This window comes from Diabrotica virgifera, chromosome 1, assembly GCF_917563875.1.
Source record: "Diabrotica virgifera virgifera chromosome 1, PGI_DIABVI_V3a".
NCBI lineage: Eukaryota > Metazoa > Arthropoda > Insecta > Coleoptera > Chrysomelidae > Diabrotica > Diabrotica virgifera.
Window position 1 is genome coordinate 295,362,202 of NC_065443.1, and position 11,244 is coordinate 295,373,445.

The 11,244-nt window shown below is 34.3% G+C and overlaps 1 protein-coding gene across 1 annotated transcript; it reads left to right on the top strand.

Annotated features, from left to right (window-relative positions):
* Window positions 1–508: 508 nt before the first annotated feature.
* Window positions 509–11,018, top strand: LOC114324233 (dynein regulatory complex protein 11-like). Its single transcript, XM_028272020.2, has 3 exons — window positions 509–2,853; window positions 3,689–3,855; window positions 10,704–11,018. Exons 1-3 carry the CDS (start codon window positions 561–563, stop codon window positions 10,968–10,970), a joined length of 2,727 nt encoding a protein of 908 aa, XP_028127821.2. The 5' UTR covers window positions 509–560; the 3' UTR covers window positions 10,971–11,018.
* Window positions 11,019–11,244: the final 226 nt, after the last annotated feature.

Here is an 11,244-nt window from a genome sequence, read left to right on the forward strand (position 1 = left end):
GTGGATCGAAGGCACTTGACATCAATTATTAGAATGCGAACGGGCCATTGTCACACACCAGACCATTTATTTAAAATTAATTGTAGTGATACTCCTTTTTGTGAATGTGGACAAATAGGAAGTATAACTCATATGTTACTTGAATGCCCAATTAACAAAACAAATCAATTTGACCTGTATCAGGAACTTGTTAATATAGGAAGTCCAACCCCCATTTCAATACAAAATCTCCTACATAATATTAATGACCAAACCTTAAGAAAGATCAATCAATTTTTAACAATATTTCAAATTAAAATATAAAATAAAAATAGTTATTTGAAAATCATATCACAATAAATTTAAAGAAGGGAATATGGAAAAATCCAGACCCTTTGAAAAGAGGATTCCCTTCCAGTTAGTCTAAATACGAGGACTTGCCAAGTACCTAAGAGGTGGAGGCCATGAAACTACAAGAAGAAGAAGAAATGTATTCTATCATAAAAACTGTCATATTTTGTATGTTTACATGAAAATGTCATATATGAAGAAATTATAGTACTTTAAATACATTAAATACCATGTCTTTTGACTATTATGTTAATAAATGGATAATCACAAAGAAGAATCTAGAAAATCTAACGCAAAAAGATGATGTTTGGAGACAAAAAGCGAAACCTGTCAATGATCGAATAATGGCCAATCTACTCTTCGGCGATTTCTATGCCAGATACTGTATGTTGTACCAAGACTTGGACAACTGCATAGATCAAATGGTTCAACCCCAAAAACGAATAACAGTAAAGAAGATCGTCGACGCAGCAGCTGTAAGACTTATGGAATTTAATGCCATTTTGCGTGAACTTGATCTTTCCGAGTACCATTACATAGACGGAACTTTAGTAGAGCTAAAACTTGTGCCTTACGATGTAGAAATACTACATCCTGCGTTATTCCATCACAGACCTATAGATGTAGAGGATATGTGGAAGAAGATACAAAGAGGTGAAAAAATTTTTGCACCTCCGCCAGTAGAAAAAGAAAAGGAAGAAGAAGGCGATCTTGCTGTGACCAAATCAATATTGAAGGCTTTCCAATCAGAAGAAGCGTTCGAAAGGCAAGAAACTGACGGACCCAAAAAGAAAAAACGGGAGAGAAAAAAGGTGGTAGTTGAAGAACAACCAACATTATCCACTGAAGAAACTAATGAAATTAAAAGAATACAGTTGAGGACAGAAAATATTCTGTTAATACAAACTGCTGAAAGAGCTAGACAAGGAAGAATGTACTTCTTTGTTAAAAACATGTTTTACAATCAAACACAGCAATTAAAGGAGAAACAAACCAAAAATCAAGTAAAACCAGAAGATCCACAAGAGCCTGTAACAGATCAAGCAAAAGTAGAAATGGAAGCAAGTACTAAGATTCAAAGTGCTTGGAGAGGATTTGCTTCAAGGAAAAGGGACAAATTCAGTGAATCTCAAAGAAGATTTCTCATAGGAATGTATGAACCAGTCTATAGATCTCTAGAATATAAAGAAACCTTTGAAGCCAATCTAGAAAAAAGAAGGGAATATCGAGACCAACGAATAAGAGAATACATCCAAGCAATAGATAGTGAACAAGCTAGAATTCTCAGAGTGGTAGCACCTGGCCTCATGGAAGATATAGGAGACGAAATAAGAGAATGGTTCAGAGTTTGGTACAAAGAAGTGAAACAATTTGACCAGATTCCTCCAGAAGATAAAGGCGGAACCATCTTAGTGGTGCGTGGGGAAACGATGACCCCGAAAGAATTTTTAGACGAAGTTGAGAGAAAACGTAGAGAAAAAGTTAAAGCAGGAGGTGAAAAGGCAAAAAAAGAAAAAGAGCGAAGAGAAAGGGAGAAGCTAAAAAAGGCTGAGAAAGAAAAAAAGAAAAAGGAGTTAGAACAAAAAAAGAAGATAGCTAAAGCTAAAGCAGCGAAGAAAAAGAAGAGGAAGCCAGGAGAATATGAGTATGATTTTGAGGAACCTGTTGCAGATCCTCTTTACAAAGAGGGAATGGAAGAACACCTTAATATTTGGGATTTAAGAAACGACTTCGAAAATCCTTTGGAAAAACATTACACAGATATTATAACAGAAAAGCAGTACTTAGAAAATCAGTTGGAATGTCGAAGAATAGTTGATAACATGATGAGAGTGGAGCTAGATATACTTAATGATGCTTTAGATGAGGATCGTGTCCGTTATGGACTTAAACGAATAAAGAGAAAGAAACAGAAGAAAGGTAAAAAGAAAAAAGGTAAAAGAGGTAAAAGGGGTAAGAAAGATCTTACGGGAAATGTACCAGTGGAACAGTTGTTCCAAGAACTTGTTGATAACCAAATAATACAAACCTATCCCAAGGTGAGCTTGGAAGATTTTCATGGAGATTTTAATTATAACAACTGGGACTTAAGAAACTTGGACTTTGATCCACCGGCTGGATTGCTGGACGTTCGACAGGCAGTTGTTTTGAATTGCATTCTTCCTCTAGGAGTTGAGGTCATGAAAAGACCTAGATCTGTTCTTATACTCGGTCCTGAAAAGAGCGGAAAGCATCTTCTTGCGAACGCTATTTTTAATGCTACCAGGTGTGTTTTATTCGATCTTTCTCCAGAAACGCTATCGGGAAGATACGAAGGAGCTAGTGGTATGAGAATGTTACTACACTTAGTCGATAAAATGTCGAAACTTCTTGCTCCTTCTATTATATATTTTAGAGAAGCCGAGAAACCGTTCTATAAGAAAGTTCCCAAGAAGGACAAGGAACTAAATCCTAAGAGAATTGGATCCAAAATAAAATCAATCATAAAAGGTATTAAGCCAGCCGATAGAGTGTTAGTTCTCGGTAAGTTTTGTAGTGCTTATTGCTTTATTTGTGTAAAATTTGTATGTATTTACCTTAGACCAAAGGGATAACCTTCACTCTATTGGTCCCGTGTCTAACTAAGAAAGTAGCACTTTAGACATTAGCTACTAATAAAGAATATAATATAATGAATATAACAATGACTAATTGACTAATTAATTGAGTAATAATTTGAGATTGATAATTGAGTAACACTGGACAACTACAATACAAAGTACATCTAAATATTCTTTCTATCCGATTTTAAAATCCCTACAGCTTCTTCTATAATACATACATAGTATAATCTCGTTCCATTGCCAACTCAACTAATGAAGGTTGGCTATAACCATTGCAAAATCGTCTCTATTTTCTGCTTTTCTGAAAATCATCTGTGTGTTTAAGCCGGTGCAGTCGCGAATGTTTTTCAGGCTGGATATTTTCTACCAGGACCACTTTTTCCTTCGATTTTACTCTTCAGAGTCAGCTGTAACAACTCGTACTTATCATTTCTAATTATGTGCCCCAAATATGATATTTTTCTTCGTTTAATGGAGGTCAAAAGTTCTCTGTCCCTTCCCATTCTGTGCAACACTATTTCGTTCGTAATATGATCGATTCAAAATTCTCCTGAAAAGCCACATCTCAAAAGCTTCCCCCTTTCTAATTAAGTCAACATCAACAGTCCAACCTTCGGCACCGTAAAGAAGAATAGAGTGGATATAACATTTTTACTGTCCGATATCGGATTTACAGATTGAGTCTTTGGTTACTCAGAAACTTCTTCATCTTCAGAAGGGCTGCTCTTGATTTCTCTACTCTTGTTTATTTTTAGGGCTGACTAACCAACCGTGGGCGGCTCAAGGAAAATTAAGGAAAATTTTTGAAAGACATATTTTGGTTCCGAGAACTGGTTATAACAGTGTCTATATGTACTGGAGGGAGCTACTAATGCGATATCCTGGTGTTGACCGAAATTTTAATGTTACCGCACTTGCGAAGGTAAGTCTTAGCTGCGTACTGACTGGAGCATTTTCTTCCGAACGAACCAAACGAACCGAACGAGCAAAGCGCGCACAAATAAGTAAATACTCAGGTTATTCAAAGGGTTCGTTCTATTTTGCTCGCAAACACGTACTGACTATTTGTCAGCATATTGAGCAATTTGTTACAACGCGCTCTGCTCGTCCGGTTCGTTCGGAGAAAAATGCTCAAGTCAGTATACGCACCTTTAGACATCATGTCATTAAATTCGGTCTATTGTAAAGTTAAAATAGACTGAAGATAATTTCAAATAATTAGTCCTCACAAGACAGTCAATTCTCACGTATGACAATACGTGTCAACTTTGGTAAGTGCATTGACCTGCAGGATAAACTTCTTCTTCTTCTTCTTCAAGTGCCATCTTCGTTCCGAAGGTTGACGATCATCAGGGCTATACGTATTTTCGAAACTGCTGACCGAAACAATTCGTTGTTGCTACAGCTATACCATTCCCGTAGATTCTTTAGCCAGGAGTTTCGTCTTCTTCCTATGGACCTTTTTCCTACTATCTTCCCCTGCATAATTATTCGAAGCAGTTCATATCTTTCGCCTCTTGTAATGTGTCCCAAGTATTCCAGTTTTCGTTTTTTGATCGTAAATATGACTTCCTTTTCTTTATTCATTCTTCTCAAAACCTCGACGTTTGTGACTCTCTCCGTCCATGATATTCTCAAGATTCTGCGATACTTCCACAGTTCAAATGCCTCTAATTTTTTGGTATTAATCTCTTTCAGCGTCCATGACTCCATTCCGTAGAACAGCACAGAAAGTACGTAACATCTCATCGGGCGAAGTTTCATTTCAAGGCTCAAATCTCTTCCACAGAACACTCTCTTCATTTTAGTGAATATGGATCTGGCTTTTTCTATTCTTATTTTGATTTATGCTGAGCTATCGTTGTCTTCATTTATTAAAGTGCCTAAATATTTGTATTTGCTAACTCGATCGATAATTTCATTGTGTAAATATAAATTTTGGACATTTCGTGTTGATTTCGATATTACCATAAATTTAGTTTTCTTTATGTTCAAAGGTAGTCCATATTCTTCGCTGCAGGATAAACTAAGTGATGTTAATCAAAGATGACTCAACGAACTTTAAAAATTATATTCCAATCAGATAGCAAACAACATATTATATCATCAGACAAAAAAGTGTCTATAAAGCTTGGTCAGTTCTGTTACATATCAACGAGACCTGGATTATGAAGGCTGATGAAATAAATCGCCTACAGCGTATTTCAAACCTGCTATGCAGTATACAAGGATAGCCTTATAGAAACTAAATGAGAATTTTTTGACAACTTAATTTTTTGACAAAGATTAATTAAAGAATTCGAAGACACGGCTCTCATATACAATATGGTGATCTCAACAGAGAAAACTAAATCGATAGTTATATCAGCGTAACCGAGACGATGTAATATGGTCGTAAATAACAAAATAATAGAATAAGTGATGGAAACGGGACACTTGGGAATAAAACTGTCAAGCTACGGAAAAGTGGAAGAAGAAGTACAAAAACAAGTGAACATGGCGAACAAAGCAGCAGGATGTCTCAACCACACAATCTGGAGAAACAAATTCCTCACAATGGAAACCAAAATCCAGGACGTATAAATCAACAATAAGACCGATAATAACATACACAGCGGAAACAAGAGCAGATACGGCGAAAACACAAAGACTACTGGAAACAGCAGAAATTAAAGTCTTACGAAAAATAACAAATCAATCTCTAAGAGACAGAGTAAGAAGTGAGGAAATATGAGCGAGATGTGGTATAGAAGAAATAAACATGTGGACCAAAAGAAGAAAGATAGAATGGAATCAACACATAGAAAGAATGACAGAAATTAGAAATGTACGAATAGCAAGAGAAAAATCGCCAAATGGAAGATCATTGGGGCGACCGAGGAAAAGATGGTCAGACAATGTCAATTGAGGCTAAAAACCGAAGTAAAACAGGCATTGGACCTATTTATAAAGTAGGAAGAAGAATTTTTGACAACGCTGTTCACGACAGCGGCCGTGAAAGATAGTAATAGCATTTTAGTCAGGTACTTGTAGATGATTATCGCTATTAACTGCTGTGTAATACGAGAGGAGGATTTATTTATGATAATTCACAAAATGGAAATCCCGACTGCAATATACAACCATCCTGATTTTAACGTTTGAAACGGAGATTAGAGGTGTCTGAGAGTGGTTGCATTGAAGAATGTTCTGGACAGCGTCGCGGCCAATGAAGCTGAAATAGAGCAAAAATCGTTCATGAGTTACAGAAAACTATTAAAATAAGAACCAGAAAATTACATAGGGCATGATCTTTAGAGGAGGCCGGTACAGAATCCTTTAGCGCAGGGGTCACCAATTATATTCTCCGAGAGTCCGTTTCGAAAACCTATGACACTTTCGGGGTCCGGATTAATGCTGCCTGTGTCTGGTTGTTTTGATTCGGATTCTTTGGGGATTCTTAACAAGAAGACAAATCAGAAGGGTGCCGGGCAAAATTTTTGGGCAGAAATTGTTTAACAATTTCTTTTAAATTTAAAATATCACCTTTTTTGCCCCCGAAAATATAGTTTCAGCATTTTTGGGCCATCTTAAACAAAACAGATCTTAATTTTTCTCAAAGTTGATAGATTTCGAGATTTAAGCGATTTAAAATCTGAAAAATGCAAAAATAAGCATTTTCGAAACTTGAAAATGAATGTGTAAATTATTATTTTTAAGGTTCTCAAGTGTCTAAATTGAAGTTTAAATTTAAACATTCAATTTCAATATTCTGATAAGTAACCGGCGCTTATTTCAATTTAGAACGTTGTTTTTATTTGTTAATTTAGTCCAGGAACCGAAGCATTTCACCTCGCAATTTTTACAGAATGGATCGATTTGCTTGAAAATTTGAGAATAAGTAGTGGATAGTTCAAGGATCAAAATCTATATGATGCTGAAAGGCGCTTTTACCATGGGGTCGGTTGTCACCCCATCTTAAAGGTGGAAATTTTTTATTATATTTTGACAGCAAAAGTTGATAAAAACATTCATTCTAAGCAAAAAATGTTCTATACATTTTTTTGATAAAATTAATACTTTTCGATTTATTCGCTATCGAAAGTGTTAGTTTTATATAGAAAAAATCAATGTTTTTCGATATATACTCATTTACCAATCACTCAATTTTTGCCGTAGAAAAAATTTTTTCAAACCAGATTCTTGGGAATTAAATAACCTACAATTTCATATTAAAACATTTTTTTATATATATCTGATGCTAATCGTTTTATTTTGAAGAAACTGGCATTTTTTACCAAACTACAAAAAGTCGTTATTCGCTTTTAACTCTAGTTTTTTAAAAACTAATCATTGTAAGCCAGTCAAACTTTTAAAATCTATTAATAATACATAAATAAAGAAGAATTAATAAGGCCAATGAGCAAAAGCAAAGCTAACTTCTATTATTATGCTTCCAATTAGATTTCTTTTTTTTTGTTTTGAAAAAAATATATTGATTTTTTAACCGTAACCTTTTTAAATTTTTATCTTAGAAAATTTGTTAAAAAATAATTTGGTAGGTTTTTACAAGATGTATAAGACTGTTAATACCAAATCCTTTTAGAATCCTCAGTCGCAAAAAGTGGTGACTTTGAAAGGGTTGGCAAAGGTGATTTTTGCATGTTATTACAAGTTTTAATGGTCAATAGCTCACTTAATTTTTACTGTAGAGAAAATTTTTGCAAACTAAATTCTTGGGAATTAAATAAGCTACAATTTTTGTATTAAATATTTTTTTGTATCGCTGATGATAATCTTTCTATTCTGAAGAAAAGGGAATTTTTTACCAAACTTCAAAAATTCGATATTTGCTTTTGACTCCATTTTTTTTAAAACTAATCATTCTAAACCAGTTAAACTTCTAGAACCTATTAATAATACATAAGTAAAGAAGACGAAATAAGGTCAATGACTAATTTTAATCAGGGTGGTGATTATGGGTTTGCTTTCGATCACTTTTTCGCTGAAAAATATAGGGTCTGACATTCTTTTCATTATAAGCCACCTAATTTTTGAGCTAAAGACTTTTTTTTTATTTTTGAAGATAGATATTTTTAAATACTTCAAATTAGTTTAAACAAGTGATCCTCGAAAAATGCATAGTTTTCCCGTCTTTTGACTTTGAAACTACAGTATTTAGCATTTGCCGAAGAGGACCTAACATATAATAAAGTATAGCTCGATTAGTATTGGTCTTAAAGAAAATTTAAAAACACGGTTTTGTTGATTTTTTCAAAAGGTACATTTTTTTAAGCAAAGTGGTTTTGATAAAACAAAAACTTTTTGAGTGATTTGCAGAAAACTGATTAAAAACATTAATTTTTTTAATATAAAACTAACACTTTCGATAGCGAATAAATAGAAAACTATTAATTTTATCAAAAAAATGTATAGACCATTTTTTGCTTAGAATGAATGTTTTTACCAACTTTTGCGGTCAAAATATAATAAAAAATTTTCACCCCTGACATGGGGTGGCAACCACCCTGATGGTAAAAGCGCCTTTTGGCATCATATAGATTTTGATCCTTGGACTATCCACTACTTATTCTCAAATTTTCAAGCAAATCGATCCATTCTTTAAAAATTGCGAGGTTTTGTCCTATTTTAAGCTTCATTACTTGGACTAATTATGCGCGTCTACTTTCGCCGTAAACCGCCGCGGCGGCGCGTCGCAATATATGGTGCATATCGCACTACATGGTGCGTTGATAAATTATTTAAAAAAAACTATGTTCATAATATGTTATAAAATTTAATTAAATGTAAAGTAGTTATTGGGAATTTCTCGGATAAGTACGTATATGTATACGCACCATAAAGTGCGACGATTAACCATTAAAAGCCAACGATCTATATTGAAATAAGCCCCGATTACTCGTTAGAATCTTTAAATTAAATGTATAAGCTTCAATTTCGGCTCTTGTGACTGATAATTAATTTACACATGAGTTTTGAAGCCTCGAATATGCGTATGTGTATTTTCGTATTTTTAGATTTTAACTAGCTTATGACTCGAAAACTATCAACTTTTGAGAAAAATCACAACAAAACTTTTTTTTTTAATAAATGATGGTTTTGCTTGTTTTCGATTCAGAGGGTTGCACACCAGCTAGACAGGCACTGTTTCTACCCTTTCAGGCGTCATCAGTAGCTTTCGAAAGTGTGCCCACCTCTGAACCGAAAAATAGCTCGATCATTATTTTAAAGGGAATCTGAAAAATAATTCAAATTTTCCATCAGACGCGATACAGCGACATCTACTAAAAAATTGAAGAATCTCAGATGCAGAATCCACCAATTTAATAAATTAAAATGGTAGATAGTATTTTAAAACTGAGATTTTTCCTGTTTGAAAGTTCTTACTGGTACATCCTTAATCTGCGACTTTTTCAATTAATAAGACAGCAGACGACGAATATAGAAAACGAAAGGGAAACGATCACATTTCGCTTTCATTCGTCTAGGAAAAACGGACAGCAGAGGAACTTTCAGTACTCAAATCCGAGTAAAGGAAATAAAAATAATAAATTATGGTTTTGCTTGTTTTCGATTCAGAGGGTTGCACACCAGCTAGACAGGCACTGTTTCTACCCTTTCAGGCGTCATCAGTAGCTTTCGAAAGTGTGCCCACTCTTCATGGATGAATTATTTTTCAGATTCCCTTTAAAATGATGGTGGAGCTATTTTTCGGTTCAGAGTTGGGCACACTTTCGAAAGCTACTGATGACGCCTGAAAGGGTAGAAACAGTGCCTGTCTAGCTGGTGTGCAACCCTCTGAATCGAAAACAAGCAAAACCATCATTTATTATTTTTATTTTCTTTACTCGGATTTGAGTACTGAAAGTTCCTCTGCTGTCCGTTTTTCCTAGACGAATGAAAGCGAAATGTGATCGTTTCCCTTTCGTTTTCGATATTCGTCGTCTGCTGTCTTATTAATTGAAAAAGTCGCAGATTAAGGATGTACCAGTAAGAACTTTCAAACACGAAAAATCTCAGTTTTAAAATACTATCTACCATTTTAATTTATTAAATTGGTGGATTCTGCATCTGATATTCTTCAATTTTTTTTTGTTTAAAATCACCCAAAAAAAACCTAAAAATACATTTTTCGGGGCAAAAACCTAATTGCTAATTTGTATAAAAAAATTGTTTCTCATGTAAAAAAAATGTATAACCTGTATGAATTTTTTAATGAGTTTAGTGCAACTGATTTTCATTAGGAAGTTGAGAAATTCATCTGTTAGCTGCAAGCTGTACTGATTCTTAATAAAGTTCATTCTTGAAAAAACGGCTTCGCATCCATAAGTTGAGCCTAACATAGTACACAATTTCATGGTCAAAGATTTTCAAAATTGCAAAACACTATATTCTGAATGTATTCGCGGTCCGCACAAAACTAGCCCACGATCAGGACGCGGACCGCGGACCGCGGTCCGCTAATTGGTGACCCCTGCTTTAGCGTATCATGAAAGGAAAGATCGAGGGCCGTAGAACAATTGGAAAGAAACAAATGTCATGGCTCAAAAACATTCACGATTGAACAGGAGTACCTACGCAGTGCCCAGCAACTATTACGATTAGCTGAAGGCCGTGAACAACTCACCAATATAATTGCCAAAGTTGGGCGACTTAATATGGCTCTGAAAGAAAAAGAAGAAATCTAAATCATAAAATAATAAAGACCATGTTATTCGGGAAACAGTGACCACAAAATTAAATCTTATATTAAAGAATGTTTAATTTTAGGTAACTAAAGATTATCCCCTTCCTGTGCTTAGAGAAGTCTTAGAATACATCTTGGTACCTAGGAGAATCATCCAGCTTCATTTTAAGCCTCTCACATGCGAAGAAATTTACGAATATTTCATTCAAAATGACATCACACCGATAACTGACAAAATGTGGAGAAAATACCAGAAATGGTACAACAGGACTAACTTGGGAAAGCAACAAACCAAGTTTAATAAATGGGCTAAGGCTAAAAGAGATGCTTTGGAAAGAAAGAAGAAATGATTAATTTATAATTTACAAAAGATTATCTTAAAAAAGTATCTACTATTATGTGTTATATATTTCTCTTAAATTATCTAATTATTTTTCCCATTGTTCCAAGAAAGGCATATGAGCACTGTTCAATTTTTCACTGTATTAAATCCATTTGACATGTGGTGCTATAGTAGGATTTTGAAAATACGATGGATCCAACGAGTTACAAATACAGAAGTGTTAAGAAGGCTACAAAAGGATTGCGAGGTTATAAAAAACATCAATACAAGAAAACTGGAAT

Bases quoted from the DNA above. Each gene is read 5' to 3' on its own strand.
- LOC114324233 (XM_028272020.2), top strand. From the start codon at position 561: ATGTCTTTTGACTATTATGTTAATAAATGGATAATCACAAAGAAGAAT. The intron at 2,854-3,688 runs GTAAGTTTTGTA...GTTTATTTTTAG, and splicing joins CGATAGAGTGTTAGTTCTCG to GGCTGACTAACCAACCGTGG. The intron at 3,856-10,703 runs GTAAGTCTTAGC...GTTTAATTTTAG, and splicing joins ATGTTACCGCACTTGCGAAG to GTAACTAAAGATTATCCCCT.